Source organism: Elaeis guineensis, chromosome 4, assembly GCF_000442705.2.
Source record: "Elaeis guineensis isolate ETL-2024a chromosome 4, EG11, whole genome shotgun sequence".
Lineage (NCBI taxonomy): Eukaryota > Viridiplantae > Streptophyta > Magnoliopsida > Arecales > Arecaceae > Elaeis > Elaeis guineensis.
Genome location: NC_025996.2, coordinates 53,062,752 through 53,085,784, shown reverse-complemented (window position 1 = coordinate 53,085,784; position 23,033 = coordinate 53,062,752). Strand labels below are relative to the sequence as shown.

The following is a 23,033-nucleotide window of genomic DNA, read 5'->3' as shown; positions in this document are numbered from 1 at the left end:
AGGGTGGAAAGCAATAATAAGGAAAAAAAAAACAACGGCCTTTCTAATCCCACGTGTCCAACGGTCAAATTTATTACCCGCCCCCTCTTATTCCAATTCTTGCTGCCGAATCTGGAGGATGCTGATCGCACCTGCTCCGAATGTAGCCGTTAGAAGATTCAAATACCCAAATTTTGAACACAAACTTAGATGATAAATTAATAATTTGACCAGGGCCCCACAGGAAGGTGGCCCTCAGATCAAAAGTAAGGAATTCTTTTTACGCCAGACATTCAACGGCTATCGTACGGTCCAAGGGGGGGGAGTTTGTGGTCCAAACGATCCCCTTCCCTTCGTTCTCGGACCACTACCAACTCTCTCTCCTCCGTAGCAGCAGTGGTGGATATATACTAAACGCTGGGAATCCATAGACATCCTTTCAGTCTTTCATCTTCTCTTCCTCCTCTCTCCCATCTCTCTTTCTCTCTCTTCCTCAGCAAATGGGTCTTTGTTTCAGCAGGAAGGAAAGCCCTTCCCCTCCTTCCGATCCCATTCCAAAATGTGTTCCAAATGAGAAGAATGTGAAGGAGGAGAAGGAGAAGCAAAGAGTAGCAGCAGCTCAGCCAGAAGCAGAAGTAGCCACTGAGAAGAAGCAGGTCTTCGTCATCACCCAAGCTGCAAAGAAAACTGCCGCTGTCACTGCCGAGGAGAAGGATAGGAAGAAAGCGGAGACGCCCACAAAGAAGAGCTACAAAAAAGAAGAGAGCAGTGGGAGCGGTGGCGACCGGAGTCCTCTAGACCCAGTGAGGACTTCGAGCTGCACAAAGGAGGAGGTGGATGCTATACTTATCCAGTGCGGCCGCCTCAGCCGCAGCTCATCAGGGAAGGCTGGGCATAGGAGGAGGTACTCGGGCTCGAAGCGGAGCTACGATTTTGATAATGAGAAGAAGAGGGATGAGGAGGAGGAGGAGGAGTGGGAGAAGCCAATCTCTAGGCCTTCTCCTCACCGGAGGACACCCGGCAGGGAGCGGTCTGGAAGCAGGGAAAGGAGCAGTGGCGGGGGAAGAAGGGCGAGCCGATCACCAGGGAGGAGATCGCCGGGGAGGAGATCGGAAGCTCCAACTTCATCCAGCTCTGCCGGTGAGAAATCGAAGCAACCTGCGAAGATGGTGTCGGTTCCAGCGAGGGAGAAGGGTGGTGGGTTGGTCACCGAGGCTGGAGGGGCGGGTACGACGAGGGTCTCCTCTGCTGCGGCTAGCAAGAGAGGCGGTGAGGTCAGGGGACTGAGGAGCGCATCCCCTCGGTCCCGGTCGCCGGCGAATACCACGAGGACAGCAAATGAGAATGCCGTTCATCACAATGCTCAGCCTCAGTCCCTCAGCCGGAGCTCGTCCAGGAAGGCGGAGCAATCGCCTTACAGAAGGAATCCGATGGCGGAGATCGATGAAAACTCCCTCAGGGGAAACCAGAATGGCAGCAGTAATTATAAGGCACAGAAGACCAAAGAAGGGGAGGAAGGGTTGAGGAAGCCAAGTCAATCACAGACTCAGGTGACAATCACTTGGCTCTTATTTTCGACTTTATGAAAGATCTTTGTTCTTCTATGGGTTGATTTTTATTTTTTTAGATTGATGTAATTTGATTTGTTTTATCACAGAAAGCGAGTGAAAACATTGCTAATTTGCGAAAATCCGAGAAGAGAAATGGAGGAGCAGTGGAGGTTTCGAATGGGGTTAAAAGCACCAATGTAATCACCAGCTCCCTTCGTGAGCAGCTAGTGAACTGCCAAGCCAAGGAGCAGCAAATGGAGCATGAGATAAGGGAGGGAGCTCTGCAGGTCAAAGGGGCTTCAAAGGATGGTGAGGCTCATTTGACAAGCAATGGAGTAGAAAGCCTCCATCCAATAACCATAACAAGAACTAGATCCTCGAGGAGATCTTCCAGAGATTTCGAGAATGCTCTGGATCTCAATCCAGATAATCACCTCAATCCGGCTTCCTATACCTCTTTGCTGCTCGAAGATATCCACAATTACCACCAGAAAAACACTGCCTTTTCTCTCCCTGCTTGTGTCTCCAAGGCCTGCTCCATCCTTGAGGCAGTGGCTGACCTCAACTCCTCCTGTTCTGAAAACAAGAGCTCTGAAGCAGACCGTTCTAACAACGATAATGACTCACTCAATGGGCGATTTGGAAGAAGGGGTTTGGTTCCAAAGGGGCCATTTGTTGAGTCTGAGATCGTTGTGAAGGATGATCTGATGGAGCCCAGCCTCCACAAATATATCTCGGTGAGAGACTTGGGAGGGGAGGTGGAGCCGCAAGAGTCAGCAGGGAGCAATAGCTTCATAGGACAGCCCTGGTCTTCTTCTTGGGAGCCCAATTCAGTCGATTCCACCGACCGATATTGGACTTCGCAGTCGATCAATGGCGACGAAGCTGAACAGCAGCAGCAACAGTCGATGCCAGATGTCGCCCGCAACTCTGAAGATCGGGGCAGGAGATTGAGGAGTGGATCTTGTACCAACAGCCTCCCAACTACAATGCCATCAGGCAGCAAGAAGATAGAGGTTGATCATCATCGCCCGCTTCACCGTGGTGGTAGCAGTCTTGGTGGTGGGAGTGGGAAAGCTGGTGGCAGTAGGTCCTTGTCACTTCCTGTTGCTGCTGCTGCTGCTGCTGCTAGCTCTTAGCATCAATATCATGTGGCTTTAGTGTTGCAAACTTACTCATGTCTAGGTTGATGTCATAGCAAGAAAGTTTGCTCTTCAAAGATGTGATATTTTTCTCTCCTATACATTGTTCAGATGTAGTCATCGCAATGACAGAAGCAATGTATGCCCTTTTCATTGTTCTTCTTGTGTTTAATGTTCGGTAGAGACCTCAAATCATTTTGTTCCAGTGGAAATGTTAGGTATGTGAATTTGATTTGCACTTTGGCTGCTGCACTTTGGCTGGATGCTATTTATGATTGGTATCATGAAGTTTGCATGACCTGTTCAGATAACATATTTGTCATGCCTGCAGTTTAAGAGCAGGCATTGGACCCCAGAAATTCAATGCTGTGATGTGGTCTCAGGAAGGCATCTTGAGATAGAACAGCTATGGTAAGATCTGATGATGAGACATTAGGACAATTAGCCTCCTCTCACCAAGTATGGGTGAAGCCTGTGCTAGATAAAGCCAATGTTCATAGTATTAGTTGGATTTCTGAGTGAAAAAAAATATATCATCTGCAACATGTACACAGCGAAGGATCATATCATTAACAGTCCACAATGACTGGAACTGTCGTAAAAGCTACTTTTTAGGTTGACTAAAAGTGAAGGTGCACATTAATTTGGTCTCCACACAATGAACTTGAAGTTGTTCAAATTAAAATTTCAATTTTGAGCTCATATCCTTAGTCCAGTGATTGCTGATGTGTGTGAGCAACAGTACATGAAAACATTAAACTGGTTTTTGAGGTTCATAAAAGTAGTGAACTTACAACCACCATCTCAAGATACCAAAAAAATTACATTAATTTGGTCTCCACACAATGAACTTGAAGTTGTTCAAATTAAAATTCAATTTTGAGCTCATATCCTTAGTCCAGTGATAGCTGATGTGAGCAACAGTACATGAAAACATTAAACTGGTTTTTGAGGATCATAAAAGTAGTGAACTTACAACCACCACCTCAATATACCGAAAAAATTACATTATTGTAAATAAATAAACAAGAACTCCTCTGTTGTTGTTCGAACTTTCATCAGAAGACAAACCCAGATTCCTTATCAAGGATCAGACAAGCAGTTAACTGGAAATCAGATTATAATTTTGTCAAGGAGCATGACATTATGTCAAACATAATCAAATAATAAGAAGATCATGTAGCTTGCCCATGCATACTTGAAGTCCTTTATAATTCATCATCTTTTTAATGAATAGAATATAGTCTAATAATAGCACATGATTAGAATATATTGACAGTATCGTATGATATGTACTATTATACTTCATGGATTGCTTTCATGCTTCTTAATATTGTATTAGAAAGTCATTTTATTCCTTACTTTTCTCCCCACTGATAAGGACTAACTGTACGCAAGACCATTGATCATATTGCTATTTAATAGACAATCTTTAGATAACATGATAACCAACACAGAGTTGGTCTCTAAATATGTTTCGAATAGTTTAAATATATTGAGTGCAAAAAAAATAGTTTTATCTTTACTTTTACTTCTTTAACTTAGTAGTGTTAGAAAAATATGCATATAAACCTTACAATTTTTATATAATTTTATATAAAAATTAGGATAAATTACAGCGACACCTCTTCAATTTTTCATGATTTGTATTTATATACCAAAAGTTATAACTTTTTCAATTAGAACCCAAAACTTAAGATTTGGTTGCAATGTACCCTTGCCATCTTTCTCCGTTCAAGTCCGTGAACATATGATTGTCATGTGATATAACTTTAGACACTAAATTCCATAAATATCCATCCTTTCTTAATTAGATAGGGGTTAGTTTTTTTGGTGGGAAGGGAGGAGATCACATGGCCATCATATGCCTCCCATTTCTTTTTCTCTCTGTTGGATGGGAGTTGTCCAATAGGAGGTGAGGGATCTAATGCTCTATTTGTTGATTCTTTTTTTTCTTAATCGTAAATCCTCATTGTCCTCTATTTTTTATTCCTGAATTTTTTTATTTGATGATAAAGTGGGTTAGCAAATTTGAAGGTTTTATTGATATATTATTAGAGTTTCTCTTGCCCTCTTTTCCCTCTTGCCCTCTCGCCCTCTTATCTACTGTTTTTGTGTTGAAACCCTCAGTACTTGCTATTGGAGCCGAGTTCCCTATGGGAAACATAGAGGAGGATGATAGGAGAACCCCTAGACCTATAAAACTTTTGTTCTCTTTCTTTAAATGAAAGAGAAACCAAACACTACCTATTTATTAAATCATAATAAAATCAGGATTTGTACAAAGCAAGGAACTATGAAACCAGAGAAGAAAAAATAAGAAAACAAACAAATAAAATCTCTGTTACGGAGGTCAAAAGAACAAAGTCAAAAAGTTGAAGAAATGTTAAAGATCACACTTCTAGCATATGAGTCTCAAAAAAGTAGTCTCAATTGCTAGAGAAAAGCTTCAGGTAGAATCACGCCCTCAACCATGTGAGTTTTTATATATTACAACATAAAAGAATTAGCCCCCTTATATTCCTAGTATTCTTTTGTATTTTTAATCCCTCAATCAATGTAACAATCTTTATCATTTTATTTTTTATATTAAATCAGTAGTCTAACATCTTACACCTTATTTATCTTTTGTTGATCATGTATTCATGATGTTTATAATCTTGTAATTAATGTATATATCTGTTATCTAGTATTTATTGGATGGTTTATTTTAGGAAAAAATATGAAATGAAGGCAATGAAATAGCAAAAACAGAAGGAGGCATTGGCAATGAAGTTGAGGACACAACAAGTGGTGTGATTTGATAACCATAGGCTAGGTGCATGAATCTTAATGGATCTTTTTGTAGCTTTTGCAGAAATATATGGATTTAGAATGTACATTGATGAGAGGAAGAAGAGGGGCATTCCACCATCTGATTAAAAAGTTGGGGAGTGGGAGAGAAAAGGCAATAGTGAAAAGCAAGGGGACAATAGAGAATCTAATGGCCGAATGGAGCTTGTGGATTTTTTGGACTTCGATGTTCCGATCATCGATAGTGGAGGAGGCATAAAAGAGGAATTGGGGCTATGCCTCTTCTTCTCGAACTCCATTTTTGAAGGATGTGCATCATTTAACTCTATCTTTTTAATGAATAGAATATAGTCTAATAATTGCACATGATTAGAATATATTGACAGTGTCATGTGATATGCACTATTAGTTGTACTTCATACAATAGATTACTTTCATGCTTCTTAAGATTGTCTTAGAAAGTCTTTTTGTTTCTTACTTTTCACCCCACTAGTGAGGACTAATTGTATGCAAGACCATTGATCATATTGCTCTTTAATGGGCAATTTTCAAATAACATAATTACCAACACAGAGTTGGTTTCTAAATATGTTTCGAATAGTTTAAATATATTTTGAGTGCAAAAAAATTGTTAATCTCTACTTCTTTAACTTGGTAGTTGTTAGAAAATGTGCATATAAGCCTTACATTTTTATATAATTATGTATAGAAATTAAAACTACGTCTGTAAAACAAAAATAAGTTAAATTGCATAGGCAAGGTAGAGGTAAACTTATCTTTATGGAACCATAATAAGTTTAATCATAGCTGATAGTCAAATTTTGGTTAACTTAGAGTTTGAGCAAATAGAATGGGTTTTATTTGAATTGTTAGAGATATTTTATGCAATATCATTTTGTAAATATGAGTAAGGCAGGGTGGTTCCCATGAATATGTAATGATAATGGGTGTTCTATTCAAAAATCATAATGATAATTGTTCAATCAAACAAAAATTCTATAGGTAAAGTTTTGCTTCTATATACTCCAAGAATGTTAATATGACTTTTCGATTAACATTCTTGAGTTACTCCAAAGCTTTATTCATTTTGAAAGGATTTTTTTCCAGTAATGATCACAACATAAAAATAGAAATAAGATAAATTGGGTACATTGATTAGTCTCATTGTAGATGCATTTTAGTGAAGAGGACTCCAAAATTATTGTATTGTTGGCAAGTCAAATTACAAATGTAATAATTGTTCAAATCATGATGAATGATTTGATAATCACTAGGTGCAAGATTCTTGAAACAATTGTTTGATCTACCAAGTTTAGTCTGATAACAATCCATTACACAATTACTTGCCATTGAGATCAGCCATCGTCAAACCACATGATTCTCGCTGCTATCAACTCCAAAATATGAGCCTTCTTCTCCCTCCCTACTAACAATCTCAAGCATGATGATTGATCACTATGGTGCTAGCAAGCTCACCACATATCTCGCAAGAGCATTCTCATCGTTATCCTCATCTAAACTATTGATATTGATATCAATTGCATAGAGTTCTTGAATATCATTTACACGACTAGCAAATCAATAATATTTCAAATGTTCCACATTAAGAAGGTTGCATCAGTGCACGCTCTAAATTTTTAAATCAATCATGCCATGTAGCACTGATAGTGTACCTCCTACAATATAGGCATCAGTCCTATCAAAGAAGAAGGTAGTTGACTCCATGGTAAAAGTTCCAATGGTGGCCGACACCCCAATGAATTTTTGAGAGGGAAGGGTTTCCACCCCCACTGATTAGTCTTCATTACCCAAACCTAAACCCAACCCAACTTCAATGTCTCGGATATGGAACAAAATGTATACCCAAAACCCAATGGTTGATAGGCCCCCGTAATTGCACTAATCATAGCCAACTCGACTTATTTATTAATTAGGTTACATTGGTTAAGTTGGAGTATCCATTCAACTAGTAGGTGAGGTTTGGATTGTATTCGTAAACCTATTTATTAGATAATGCGGAGCCTGACATCAAATGTTAGAAGAATAAAGTAATAATTTATTAATAAATTTTTAAATAAAATATTTATAATAAAATAAAAATATATAGTCAAAATATTAAAAAATATCAATAAATATTTAATTTTATATATAAATAAAATAAGTAAAAAATATTATCTTATGCCATCTGCAAAATAATTTTGATTGTGTAAAAATCTCAATAATCTCTTCGACATTAAAGATTGAAGAATAAATAAAAGATTAAAGAATAAATAAATAACTATTCTTTCTTTTTAAAAAATTATTATTTTTAATAAAAAATTAATATATAAATTAATTATATGGTCTTTTCTCAAATTGATGGACTTGTAATTTGTGTAAAATTAAAATATTGGTGAGGCATCATATATACAAATATATAGATAATAAGTATTTTAAAATTTTTTTGAGGGACGGTGGCCCCCTCTGGTCCCTCTTACACTCTACCACTATCCGACTCCACCTGAGTGGGCCTATTTCCACCTTTCCCCTATGCCATTTAGGGCTTGTTTGGTTCACGAGAAGATTTTTTTTTTTTCAGTAAGTAACTTCTCAGAAAGTTATTTTCTGTAAAGTTATTTTATGATAATAGAATTTTTACATGTTTGGTTGATGGTGGAAAATTAATTTATTATAGAGTAACTTATGTTTGGTTAAGTATCCATATTCTTAGGAAAACTACGTAGAATACCTATTATATCCTTAATAGATATAAGACCATACATTTTTGCTCATAAATTTTATATAAATAATAATATTATATTTATATTTATATATTACAACATAATATTAGATCATAATAATTTATTATATTAATATAATATTAATATATATTAATATTATATTAATATAATACTAATATTTTAATATAATAAATTTATTAATATAGATATAAATATAATATTAAATATACTATTATATTAATATAAATATTAATATATTAATATAAATACTATATTAATATAATAAAAAAATATTATATTAATAAAAATATAAAAATATTATTAAAATATAATAAATATAATAATATTATTATATTAATATTCAGTATTTCATCCCAATTATTCATTGATATTTGTAAAATTTAATCGTTAATCTTAAAAAGATATTTTTAAAAATAAAAAAATTATTAATTTTAATTTCATAAATAACTTTTTATTTTTTATAATTTTTTTAATTTAAAACTTCAATCAAATAACAGATACTTCTCTATTTTTCAGGAAGTGCCCGTTCCCCCCCTCCACCGAACCAAACAAGCCCGTAGCTTGTTAGCTGTTTGAAATCGGAAACGCGGGAGCGAGCAATAAAACTATAAAGGCGGGAGAGAGACCGGAGACAACCATCCTCTTCCTTCCCCAGCAACAAAACAACCGCTGAAAAGTTGAAGCCAACGGGAGATGAAGTTCAAAGCATTCCTCACCCAGGATGGCGTCAACCTCCTCGACAAGCGTATTTTCCCGCTATCCCTTTCCGTTCTCAACACTCCTCTTAGTCATTTCCTCAAACACCTAATCTCTACTATATCCCTTTCTCATTCCCAGGCTTCCTCCCGGCCCTCGACAAGCTTGGTCGCATCTGCCATGTCTACCTGACGCCCGACCACGCCATGTTCCTCCACAACCTTCTTGGCGGCGATGGCGTCCAGTCCGTCGCCCAGTTCAAGAAGGACGTCCTCTTCCGGGACTACGGTATCTCCAGCCAGAACGCTGACCGTATCGCCTTCGCCATCGACGCTGCCCTCCTCCACCGCGCCCTCCGCAGTGCTGTCACCATCCAGACCCAGGCCGGGGATGACACGACCGCTATCCAGATTAAGCTGGTCAAGAAGCTCCCTGCCGGGTCTCGCAATCCCACGCCGTTCCTCACCTTTGAGACAAAAGGGTTGCGCTCGGCTGTTGTGCAAGATGTCCCCATCTCGAAGCCTCTCTCTCGGGCCGATGTTCTCCAGCTTCAGTCTGCCCTTGATGCTGCCCAGGACCTCCCCCGGGTCTCCAACCTTACCTCAGTTTTTTTTTCCTATAAAAGAAAAATTGGGACTTTTTAGCATTGGTAGTGGTTCTTCTCAGTTAGGTTTTTTGAAAAAATTTCTGTTTGTTTAATTAGGGATTTCCTGCATTTGGCTTAACTTCTGTCCTTTTCTGGTATCAAAATCCTTTTTTGCCCTATTTTGTCTGTGTATTGTTTGAGTCCCATCCAGTTGGTGTTGCTCTACTCTTTTTCCTTCTTTCCAGATAATCTGGGATGGATTACTAAATTCCTTTTCCTCTTGTGGATTAAAATTTCATTCTTTTGGCTTGTCTGCAACCTCTTTTTAGCTGTAATATAATGCTGACAATCCTCTCCTTTTCCATCTTGGATTTTTGAACTTGAGGCAATTGGTGGAGCTCCTGTCTATTTTGGCACATAATTTGATGCTGATATCCCTTTTTTCTTTTGGACATTGAAGATTTCATTCAGTTCTGTAAACCCTCAACTTTTGTTGGCAGACTCTGGTTCAGGTACCGGATCTGGCCCAGCTGCAAAACCTGGTCGACCGGCTCAAGAATGTCGGGGAGCTGCTCACGGTCGCCATTACACAGTACGGTGACCTCCATCTGCAAGTCTCAACCTCTCTCATCACTGTTGGTTCAGAGTTCAGGAGGCTCCGGGTCCTTGGGGTGCATGGTATGGCTTGAATCCTGTCTGTTGGTAATTGTATGCTTGAAAAAAGGGATAGCTTTATGGAAGGATGACATGTTTGGTTATCAATTTCAGCCAATGCTCCAGTGGGGGACCAGAACTTGAGTGCTCCAACACGCACTGAAATGGCAATTCAAAGGGGGAAGCACTTTCAGTGGTTTGTGATCTATTTGGTTTCTTCGTTCTCACCTTCCATTTTCATATATTGATAGACCTGCTTAGGTGGGTTGTTTGTGTGCTTATGCAGCAAGTGAGCATGAAGCACCTTGCCAAGAGTCTGCAATGCCATTTGGCAAAGCCAGATTGTTCCTTTTATGGTTGGTGTCTTAGAAGTGATTATGTTATCTTTTCATGGATTGGATTGGTTTGCTTATTTATTTTGAGTTCTTCGCAGGTATAGCTCCACAAGGTGCTTGCTTGATGGTGATATCCAGTTCTTCATCCCAGGAACAAGATTGACGGATAAATCCATCAGCTTCCACTGCAGACTTCCAATCCTTGACCCAGGCTCTAGCTGAGAAAAGGCAGTTCAAGATTACTTGACCTCAAGTAGATGGTTCCAAAATGACCAGACAGCATCTCCCATATACTTTATTCCTGGAAGGTTTGTAATCTGATCAGTTAGTTGAACCTCTAGAAGATTCCTCTGTACTCTTCTTACATTATCTGTCAATAATTTTGTAGTGTTAGGATTTGTGTGCCTAGAGTTAGATATGACTGATGAGAGTTGGTAATAGACAATGTACATTTGAAAAGAAAACAAGAATAAACTTTAATGATTTCAGGTTGTGCAATGTGATTGTTCTCCTGTTTGTCAGTGGCTTGCTGTTTCCCTTTATAGAATTCTGTGAGTAAGCATCATAGGTTGTCATGATGATGTCATGTACTTAGAAAAGGGCAAGGGAAAGGGCCTCTCCTTGGGCCTTCAACCCACTCCTGAATTTGTTGTGTTAAATATGTTTTTCATAAGAATCTGTAGGATTTAGATGGTATCATCTTGTATTCAGGGTGACTTTTGAGTGGCTGCGAGGCTAGATTTTTTTTATGACTCTGTATTGGTTTTCTCCATTATATCTATACTCTCCACCATATAGTGAAACTTTCTCCATCATCTCCACCTATGGTCATAGGCTGCGGTGCCGAACCCTGAATTTATTTTATTTTTAATACTTGTTGCCTGTTCTGGCTATTTGTTGCAACACAGATTCTATCAATATGGACTATGATCTCCAACGTGCTGCTTCTTCTCCATTGCTTGAACAAAGCTATCTAGACAAATGCATAAAAGTTTTTATGAAAAATGTAAGATACTTGGATTTGTTGCAAGTTTGGACATTTATACATTCCCCTTCTGCTCATGTATGGGTCAATTTGAGGTGTTGGTGTTTACCATACACAAGTAGACAGTATGGTTTCATGGCTGCAGATACTGAGACCACATGAAGTTGCTATTCTTCAGCACTAAACAATATTCTCTGGAAGCCATAGTTGTAAGCTGGTAAGTGGTTTGGATAGGAATAACTGCAGTGGAAACTTGCTCATTCATCTGCATTATCATAATTAACAGTATATTTTGTGATTTCAGACATAATATGGTTGATAAATATATTTTGTAATGCATTTTATGTTGATCTAGAGGTTTACGTCACATAAAGGTTGAAGGGTATACGTCTGAAAGTTCTATTTATGGATCAATCTTACTATATATCTGGTACTCATAAGCTACTGTATCTGTGTCTTTGTCATATTGATTGCAAGGATAAAAGATACCAGCATATAATTCAAGATTCCTACAACTGAACTCTGGAAGAATCAGTATATTGTCAATAATGGACAACCATGAAAAGTTGATTTCCTTATAAATTCAATATCAGCATCCAGGAAGAGTGGAAACTGTTATGAATAAGTCTTATATTTTTGATTGGATCAATAGATTATTGTACACAAAGTTGGCAGTAAGAATATGCATGTAGATGATAGTCATACTGACTCTAGTCAAATACTTGAACCCTAAAAATGAGCAAACCTAGTTTGTGATACTTCACACAAGATTTCAAGTACTGCTGGAACATGACAGTACTTCTAGCTGGTTTCCAGCACCAGTATATACTGTAACGGAACAAGATTTGTCACGCTCCAAATCTGAGACATAACACAGCCATGTTACCGAAGGGTGGGGTCCAGATAACATGAAACCAATCAATCATAATCAACTAAAATCCATCAAAAAGAAGTTATAACAAAAAATTTAATTCCATTATTTATCAAGTAAATAAACCAGTATTGGGTCAGAACGACTAAATCCAAAAGATAATACTAAACCTATATATCAAAATTCATCAGTAGTTGATTACAATCCTATAATAATTCTATAAATTCAATTTCAATTGCAAATCTCCATGCTTACTGATGTAGACCTTCCAGCTTAGATCATCCTTATTTTCTAACTTTATTTGTCTGGACAGAAAAAGAAAAAGAAAAAGATATGAGCTACACCAGCTCAGTAAGTAAATCTTACACTATTTTACCCAAATCAAGCATAAGTTTATACATGCATCAATAAATCATTTAGAGAAGATGATTATCATTGAAATATAAAATTTTCATAATAACAATATCTCATAAATCAATAATGCTCTTGCATATGCATAAATCATGCAATTTACATAAACATAGTTTTCAATGCATAGCATAAACAAATTCATAAATTATGTCAACTTCGTATATGAAGTTATAAATCATTTGTCATTCTTTTCATATCATGATTTTTAATAATTCTCTTAGACTAAATGCTAAGGTCACTATTATACCCATGACAGGTCATAATCATGTACCAACTACTATTATCCGTTGGCAGGGTCGTATACCAACTAATATTACTCGTTGGCAGGGTCGTATGCCAATTACTATTACTCACTGGTAGGGACGTATGTCAGTTACTATTACCCATTGGCAAGGTCATATATAGCTATCTGAGAGTTTTTTTTCATGTTTCTTAAGATAGGCATTCTTAAATTATATTTCATCAAATCACATTTTCTTAAATCATGCATAAATAATATACTAGATAATTTTATAAAGTTCATAATCCATAAATAATCTTTAACAGTAAAACAATCATGAAATCATTCCTTTCATAACTAGACATACATTTCATAAATATGGAGTTCATATTTTATAAAAAAAATTATTCATATTAAAATATTCATAAATCACTATTTTACTATGAATCATGAATTTCATAATGCATATACTTGATCCTTATTTTATGAAAATATAGAATAATTCTTTTCTTGATAAAATAGTCAATAATTTCAAAAGTAAGAAGTGTCGGGGTTGCTTACTTTTGTTGTCCTAGCTCTTCAAACTTTGATAGATAAATTTATCAAACCTATTTAACATATTAAAAATATCATTAATTTTTATTTATTAATTCAATAATAAAAAAAACTATAGATCGGGTGGCTAGTTCGACTGACAGTCTGGATGTTGGGATAATTCAAGATCTTCCTAATCAAGGGTCAGATGTAGGTAACTCGATCAAAGAATCATGAAACATGAAGTGGAATTAAGGCCAAGATCAATCAAAAGGTTCATCAATAGTAGATTTCAAGGATATTTGACATGATCAGGATGAGGTCCGACATCTTGCTTGGATATTAAAGCAGTTTCGGACTGCTTTGGGTACATCATCTTAAGTTCATATGAGGGTCCATGAATCAGATGGAGAGAGAATAGAGGGAGAAAAATTTTAGAGAGAGAAAGAGAGGAAAAATAAGAGAGGAGAGAGAAAATTCTTTTTTTCTCTCTTTTTCTTTTTTTTTCTTTTCTTCTTCTTTTTCTTTTCTTTTCTTTTCTTCTCATGGCCGAATAGGGAGGAATGCGAGTGGGGGTGGTTCTTGGTCGGAGGACCAGCAGCAATCGGCCATAGTGGGTGGCCGACGGCAATGGGCAGGGGACGGCCGGCGGCAAGGATTGCTGACGGGAGAAATATGGGAAAGATCTAAAAACAGGGGACCTGATCCCTTTACTTTATTTTCACGATCATCGGCTGATCACTGGTGGCCATAACCTTTGGAGAAGGAAGGTAGGGACGTGGGGGTCATACTACAGGGGTGTGGCACCACGGGCGACAGTGCGTGTGGTCGAAAATGAGGAAGAGAGGGCTCGATCGAACAGAGAAAAAATAGGACATTTCTTTTTATGGATTTTTTGGCAAACCCGACGGCCGGTGGGGGTGCACGATGTCATGGAAAGGAGGGGAAGGAAGAGAAGGAGGGTCGGGGCTTACTTCCATCACCAGTAAGATCTCCGATGAGGATTTGAGACAAACACGGTGAGAGCGTCCGCGGTTTTAATGGAAGAATTCGAGAAGGAGAAGGAAAAATCGGTGCTTGTCATGGCCGACCATGGAGGAGGGAAGAGGGGTTTTATATAAGGCAGAGGGGAGGCTGAATCCTTCTCAGATTCGACTTCCTCTCCGATTTGCTCTCGTGGAGTCTTCAATATATTTTTTTTTGTTTTCTTTTTCATGCCCTAAGATTTGTGCAAGGGGGTGGGATTTTAGAGCTGGATATCACATTCTATCCTCCTTAAAAATAGTTTCGTCCTCGAAACTTGACATACTTTTATTTTCAAATAAATGAGGATACTTTATCTTCATATTATCTTTATCGTATTTTAGATCAGTTTCCGTCAACTCTAGTTTTCTTATGACGCAATTCTTAAATAAAGCATCGGTGAGAATAACTTTTCTTAAGTGAAGAGATCACTTATAGTAATTTATTCAATTCTTTAAATATGTAGTTAAGCTTGGAAGACAAAAGAATAACAAAATTATAATCAAACAACACATGGGCATCTACAGGTTGACTAAAATCATACCTGCAATGACTTGATCATCAGTATTGACATCCTATTCAGTCAAAGTAAATACTCATGCATTCTTTTTTTGGTTCTGATTAGTGAGTTTGGTGGACTTAGAGTCATTCTTTTTATTAAGACAATCTCGTGCCAAATGTCTCTTCTTCCGCACTCAAAGCACATTCCAAGTTTCTTATAATAAGGCCCACTATGATTTCTACCACAGTACTCACAAGTCTCGATTCTTTCTTCTTATTAAAGTGGTTCTCTAAGTTGTCATGTTGGTCATTCTGAGTCCTAGTTGGTCTAGACCTCTTCCTATTTTTTTTTCTTGCTCCAATCTTTTAATATCTGATTCAACTTTCAAAATTTGTTCTAGTACATCCTTATAGCCATTAAAAAGATGAGAGGACAAATGAGAGCGAATTTTATATCCTAGACCATACTCAAATCTATTTGCTTTGCTTTTTTCAGACTTTATAAGTTGAGGGCAAAATCAACCTAACTCATTGAATTTCTTTGCATACTCCAGTACTGTCATATCATCTTTTTGCTTCAAATCCAAAAACTCATTTTCTTTCACTAATCTCACTGACTCAGAAAAATACTGATCATAAAATCTCTTTTTGAACTCCTCACATATCAATTAATTATCATTATTTGCATGTGCAGTTTTTATTGCGGTCCACCAAACCTCGGTATTTTCTTTTAGCGTAGGAATGGCTAACCTAACCTTCGCATTCTTATGATACTATAGTGCATCAAACATCTTTTTCATTTCTCGAATCCATGTCTCTACAATCAGAGGGTCAGGTCCACCCTCAAACAGTGTGGATTAAGCCTTCTAAATCTCTCGTAATATGACTCTAAAGATGATGCAGGTTGAGAAGCTACTTGTGTCTATTGTTGTTGAATAAGCTAGGTCACTACTTGGCATACCTTAGCAATGTCTGCCTGAGTGGTCGGTGCATTAGGGGCCTACTCAACCGATTGGCTGGCATTTTTTCTTGTAGTCCTTCTTACTCCTCTCTTTCTATTGGCAGGATTTGTCGAGACTTCATTTTCTCTGTTGCTTATTATCACCTAGATAAAAAAAAATACTAGTATTAATTAACTTTCTTAAATGAGTAATGGAAACTCTAAGAAAACTTATCTATTCTTATTTAGTTAAACATGATCTAGCTAAATGAGACCTATCTACCCATTGCTAGATTTTAAGTTTACCCATGATCAAATCTATGACTCTGATACCATTAAATATCACACTCCAAATCTAAGACATAACACGATCATGCTACCGAGGGATGGAGCCCAGATAACGTGAAGCCAATCAATCATAATCAGCTAAAATTCATCAAAGATAAGTTATAACCAAAAATTCAATTCCATTATTCATCAAGTAAATAAACTAATATTGGGTCAAAGCGACTAAATCCAAAAGATAATATTAAATCCATATATCAAAATTCATCAGTAGTTAATTACAAGCCCATAATAATCCTATAAATTCAATTTCAACTGCAAATCTCCATGCTTATTGATGTAGACCCTCCAGCCTAGATCATCTTTATTTTCTAACCTTATTTGTTTGGACAGAAAAAAAAAAGAGAAAAGATATGCGTTACACCAGCTTAGTAAATAAATCTTACACTATCTTACCCAAATGAAGCATAAGTTTGTACATGCATCAATAAATCATTTAGAGAAAATGATTATCATTGAAACATAAAATTTTCATAATAATAATATATCGTAAATCAATAATGCTCTTGCATATGCATAAATCATGCAATTTACATAAACATAGTTTTCAATACATAGCATAAACAAATTCATAAATTATGTCAACTTTGTATATGAAGTCATAAATCATTTGTCACTCTTTTCATATCATGATTCTTAATAATTCTCTCAGGCTAAATGCTAAGTTCACTATTATACCCATGACAGAGCTATAATTATGTACCAACTACTATTATCCATTGGCAGGGTCGTATACCAACTACTATTATTCATTGGTAAGATTGTATATCAATTACTATTATCCACTGGCAGGATCATATGTCAATTATTATTATCCATTGGTAGGGTCATATATAGCTATCTGAAAGTCTTTTTCCATATTTCTTAAGATAAACATTCTTAAATCATATTTCATCAAATTATATTTTCTTAAATCATGCATAAATAAGATACTAGCTAATTTTATAAAATTCATAATTTATAAATAATCTTTAACAGTAAAACAATCATGAAATCATTCCTTTTATAACTAGACAAACATTTCATAAATATGGAGTTCATATTTCATAAAAAAATTTATTCATATTAAAATATTCATAAATCACTATTTTACTATTAATCATGAATTTCATAATGTATATATTTGATTCTTATTTTATGAAAATATATCATAATTTTTGATAAAATAGTCAATAATTTCAAAAGTAAGTAAGAAGTGTCGAGGTTAATTACATTTTTCATCCTAGCCCTTCAAACTTTGAGATAAATTTATCAAACCTATTTAACATATTAAAAATATCATTAATTTTTATTTATTAATTTAATAATAAAGAAATAAGACTGTAGATCAAATGGTCAGTTCAACTGGCAGTCCGGATGTTGAGATAATTCAGAATCTTCCTAACCAAGGGTCAGATATAGGTGACTCGATCAAAGAATCATGAAGTATGAAGTGGAATCAAGATCAAGATCAATCAATAGGTTCATCAATAGTAGATTTTAAGGATATTTGACATGATCGGGATGAGATCCGACACCTTGCACGGATATTAAAGTAGTTTCGGATTGCTTTGGGTACATCATCTTAAGTTCATACGAGGGTCCATGAATCAGATGGAGAGAGAATAGAGGGAGGAAAATCCTAGAGAGAGAAGGGGAGAGGGAAAACAAGAGAGGAGAGAGAGAAATTTTTTTTTTTCTCTCTTTCTTTTTCTTTGTTTTTTTTCTTTTCTTCTTTTTTTTCTTTTCTTTTCTTCTCTTGGCCGAACAGGGAGGAATGCGGGTGGGAGCTGGTGGTTCTTGGTCGGAGGACCAACAGGGGCCGGCTGCAGTGGACGGCCGATGGCAATGGGCAGGGGATGGCCGACGGCAAGGATTGCTGACGAGATAAATATGGGAAAGATTCAAAAATAGGGGATCCGATCCCTTTATTTTATTTTCACGATCATCGGCCGATCATTGGCGGCTATAACCTTTGTAGAAGGTAGGGAGGTGGGGGTCAGACTACAGGGGTGTGGCACCACAGGCGGCGACGTCTGTGGCTGGAAACGAGGAAGAGAGGACTCGATCGAACAGAGAAAAAACTGGGCATTTCTTTTTATGGGTTTTCCGGCAAACCTGACGGTCGGTGGGGGGTGCATGATGCCGTGAAAAGGAGGAGGGCCGGAGCTTACCTCCATCACCGGTGAGGTCTCCGGCGAGAATTTGAGACAAACACGATGAAAGCGTCTGCGGCTTTAATGGAAAAATCCGAGAAGAAGGAGAAGAAAAAATCGATACTCGCCGTGGCCGACCATGGAGAAGGAAAGAGGGATTTTATATAGGGCGGAGAGGAGGCCGAATCTTTTTCGGATTCGACTTCCTCTCCGATTTGCTCTCATGAAAGAAAACTCGCAGCGGGAGTCTTCAATATTTTTTTTTTATTTTATTTTTTTATTTTTTTCACGCCTTAAGATTTGTGCAAAGGGGTGGGATTTTAGGGCCATATATCATAAGATTAGTCCAATACCATGTGTCTACCCAGTACCATACCATTCAGGCCAAAAACTGGTACGAGTTCACAGTATTACAAAGATGGGAACTGCAGGAGGTGCATCGACATCCTCTGAATGGTTAATAGGAACCTAAATTTTTGTCTCCTCTTGTTTGCCGTTGCATATCCCCTAATGCCAAATACTTAATTTATAAAACAGTAACCTCAGCTATTCATTCAGTGAATTAAATATCCTAGAGAATATTAGTTAAATATGATTGTTGATACTTATGTTTTCTATAATAATTTTTCATCCCATTATTGCATGCCAGCTTAAAGTTCTGGATTATTTCACAATAGCCATCTTTTGTATTTTTGCACATTTTAGCTCATCCATCTCAAATATCCCAACCAACATGATATAAATTTGTTATTGAACATTTTTGTTTCTGCTCGTTTCGAGCCTGTTAACCTTAACCACCTTAACAATTGCAGGAAATTGGACTTACATAGTTTCAAAATGTATTGCTTATCAGCTCAGTTTAGTGACTGTTTCCTTCAGATGCCCATAAATTTCCATAAGAACTGACTTCAAACCTGTAAATATGTCCAATGTAAATATTAGACCAAGCGTGGATGCTAGCTGCTGTTGATGCGGTGGTGGGAGAAGAAATAAATCCAAGATTTATCCTACTCATAAATAGTGATGAAGCATTGAAACAGAAAGGGCTTTGCAATCTCCTCTGAACGGACTCGACTTAAAGTTGTCGAGAAATTCTTTGTGCACCGTGGACTGTGTAGAAAATCCGATGTGGAGCGCACCACTTCATGTGATTGGTTCATGTAGCCATGGCTTTCCAACACGCATTTAATGCTTGCAATTCCACTTCTTCATTTAAAAATTTTATATGATGAAAATATCTCTGCTCTTTGAAAAAATTATGATATCCTATGGCATATTATGACTTTCTACATACAGGATATTATAATATGGCCCAGGATATCATAATATAGAAGAGATATTTTTATCCAACTGCTTTTCAATGCACATTTAATATCTGCAGTTTCGCTTTTTCATTTAAAATTTTGAAAGACAAAAATATCCCTATTTTTTGAAAAAAATTATGACATCCTTGGTATATTATGACATCCTGCGTCAAAATTATAATTTTCTGTATGCACGATGTCATAATATAGATATAAGATATCATAATTTTTTTCAAAGAACAAAAGTATTTTCATCGTTCAAAATTTTTAAATCAAAAAGTGGAACTGCGACATTAAATACGTATTGAAAAATGATGACTATGTGGATTAATTACATAAAGTAATATGCTCTACGTCGGATTTTATACGCTACCCGCGGTGCGCAAAGAATTTTGCTAAGTTGGTTATAATGATTATGGATTAGTCAACCAAGCCAATTTGTAATTGCTAGAGCCAGTTCCGTGAAAATAATATGGTGCAACACAAGAAGCATTCTGCAAGTTTCAAGGTGATGTTTTTGAACTCATACGTGGCATCTGGCAGGAGTATAAGAAAAGGGGAATAACAAAAGTAATAACTGGTAGTATAGTTATGCTAGGTGTTTCTTATGTATTAGTTCAGATATTTAATTTAATGGGAGCTTCTGCTGAGTAATTATGAAAGTTGATTAGTTGATATACAACAAAAATTTAACCCTCGAAGTTTTCTATTTATTTAATTTGCTACGTTATTATATAGCATTTCAAAAGCAGTTGGAAAAATGAGACAATGTTATATCTTGCACATTGCATGGAGTCGGAATGGGTGATATCGGCAATAATGATGACAGTTTTTCTAGGAAGACTCTATTGGTGTCTTTATTAATAATGTTGTTATTAATAATGGAAGGTATTTTTAGCCCTAATTAAAGTTAATTTCTTGATATGCAATGCAAGTTTGGCCGTTCAATTTTTTTATTTATTACAGTTTGTTATATTTTTTATATTATTTTTCAAATATAGTTAAAAAAATTATATCACTTTGTGTAGGTTACTCACTGAGCTACTACTGTAATACTTCCTCCTTCAACTGAAATGAATTAAAAAAAGGTGGAAAAGGAAGTAAGCGAGGAGAGGTTTGAGAAATGATTTAGAGGACAGGTTATGAGGGGTTCTTTTGATGGAGATGCACCTACTCATGGGCGGACCCGACTCAGACTTACCACCAGCTTTCTTATCTCGTTCTCTCGTTGTATCAACCCATTACTTGTATATTGCAGCACGACATGATATGATTCTTGGAGGATGGCAATCAACATCAAAAACGCTACAGAGATTTTTCTTTTTCTTCTCTTTTTTTTTTTTTCAAAGAAGAAAAGAAAAGGTTAGAGCTTTCCATGGCAATCAAGTTAGGAAAAGCGGTGTCCATATCGCTCCACTGATGTGAGAGGGAGAATAAGCATCCAAACATACCAGCAGCAGCAATCCAACTGCTCCTCCATCATCAGCTGAGGAGTCTTATTCAGGGAAATAGTAGGAATTGTGCTTATGCTGTTTGACAAGTTTTGTCTCATCGTGTGCCCAAACAAAAAATGTTTGGTTGAGGAAGGTGGGACTCTAGAACGAGAATAAATGATTCTTATTCTAGCCGTTTGATTAGAGAAAATTTCATTCTCATTCAGATTTCAGATAGAAATAGGAATGCCCTAGTTTTCAAAAACTAATTCCTAATCTCCTCTAGTATTCAAATTTCATTTCGATTCTAATTCCCAAACATGTTGGAAGATCAGACATTCTGATTCCAATTCCAATCCGTTCCTATTCTGATTTCAGTTGCAGGTTAAATGCAGGCACTTAGGGCTTTGCTTGCAACAATGATTTAGGCTGTAACTATTTGTGATGCAAGCTGCCATTTGCACAACAAATTGCATTCCTAAAATCTAGAACCTATAAAGAATTACCATCTTGTCCGTGAGTGGCATACGAGTTGTTATAATTCATAGAGATTTCTAGGTGGTTACAAACAAGATATGTGGCCCATGTTACAATTAATTTATAGCTGCAGCTGCTCCATGCACACAGAAATCACCAAGCACAACGTTGGTTTGAGCAATGATAAATCAACATATACTAAACTAATGCGAATGTAGATAAAATTCCCGAAAAATTGGGACTAAGGCTTGTTCTTTCAGAGGATAAACGGTCAAATGAATGATGGGTACATGATAAGTAAAAGGTTTATTTCCATTCTAACTTTGATTTTTGAGGGTAATTTTTCTTGATGATGCTAGCTTATCATTGTTCACATCACCTATACAAATGGCCCTATATTGCTAAATAAATTAATCTTGATTTTTTAAGATTGTTTTTCATGTTATTTTTTGTATTTTACTTTTTTTTGTCTCTCCCATAGAGAGCCTCGAGGAGAATTCCAACTAGTTTATTTATTAAATTCATTGAGAACTAGCTCACCTAAGATCCCGGTTTCAATTCTATTTTGATAGCAGTTCATGATCTCAGTAAATATTGATGTATTTTTGTCGTATTATATTAAAAAATTAAAAAAGAGAAAGTTTTGACATGTCTATTAAAAAAATAATTTGGTGCACCATTAAATGTTAGTAAAAGATTTTTGGGTTCATTAATAATCATTTAAAAACTCAATATTAAAGCATCCCGTGCTTACAAATAAATTATTGGAATACCAGTTCTCTTATGCTATATAGTATTATGGGATTATACCATCTCGGCCTTTATCCTCGGTCTTAATCTTCAGATGTACTTACCGACCAGTAGCTGAAGTGTCGAAGTAAATCTCGGTGATGGGCATCATCTGTATGTCCTGCTCCTTCTATGAGAGAGCTTTCGTTGCTATGGCCTCAACTCAGATCTCATGGGATCGGGTGGGAGCGGACGACGCCATCACATTTCACCTCTGAATGTTGTCCTCGATCAACTACCGATGACCTCATCATACTATGGCCAATGTCTTGCTCGGATTCAAGCCGACAACTTTCAAAGATTTAGGGACAACCATTACAAGGAGAATGTGAGGCAGCCCCATGTCTCTTAAATATCGGACTGTTATGATGAACTTCCAACAGTTATAGTAAAACATCGCACTCAACTTAATCGCCCATTACCCATGATGACATCGTGGATCATGATTCTCCCTAACAGTTATCAATAATTAAGGTAACGTATATTTTTTCCCATTATAAAAGGAGACCATAGAGGATCATTGGGTAAGCTTTTTTGGGCTAGAACAAATACTCTCTTGCTAAATTCTCTCTCATTGTTCCCAAAGCTC

At 36.6% G+C, this 23,033-nt stretch overlaps 2 protein-coding genes across 2 annotated transcripts; both read left to right on the top strand.

The window, feature by feature from the left end:
• Nucleotides 1-321: 321 nt before the first annotated feature.
• LOC105042826 (uncharacterized) lies at nt 322-2,902 on the top strand. Its single transcript, XM_010920163.4, has 2 exons — nt 322-1,529; nt 1,637-2,902. The coding sequence occupies exons 1-2, from the start codon at nt 480-482 to the stop codon at nt 2,666-2,668; spliced, it is 2,082 nt and encodes a 693-aa protein (XP_010918465.2). The 5' UTR covers nt 322-479; the 3' UTR covers nt 2,669-2,902.
• Nucleotides 2,903-8,736: 5,834 nt separating this feature from the next.
• On the top strand, nt 8,737-10,698 carry LOC140857344 (uncharacterized). Its single transcript, XM_073256134.1, is given in 8 exon segments — nt 8,737-8,950; nt 9,043-9,488; nt 9,988-10,165; nt 10,256-10,318; nt 10,321-10,337; nt 10,428-10,497; nt 10,575-10,607; nt 10,610-10,698. Coding segments are annotated over 8 exon segments (948 nt in total). The 5' UTR covers nt 8,737-8,898.
• The last annotated feature ends 12,335 nt before the right edge of the window (nt 10,699-23,033 follow it).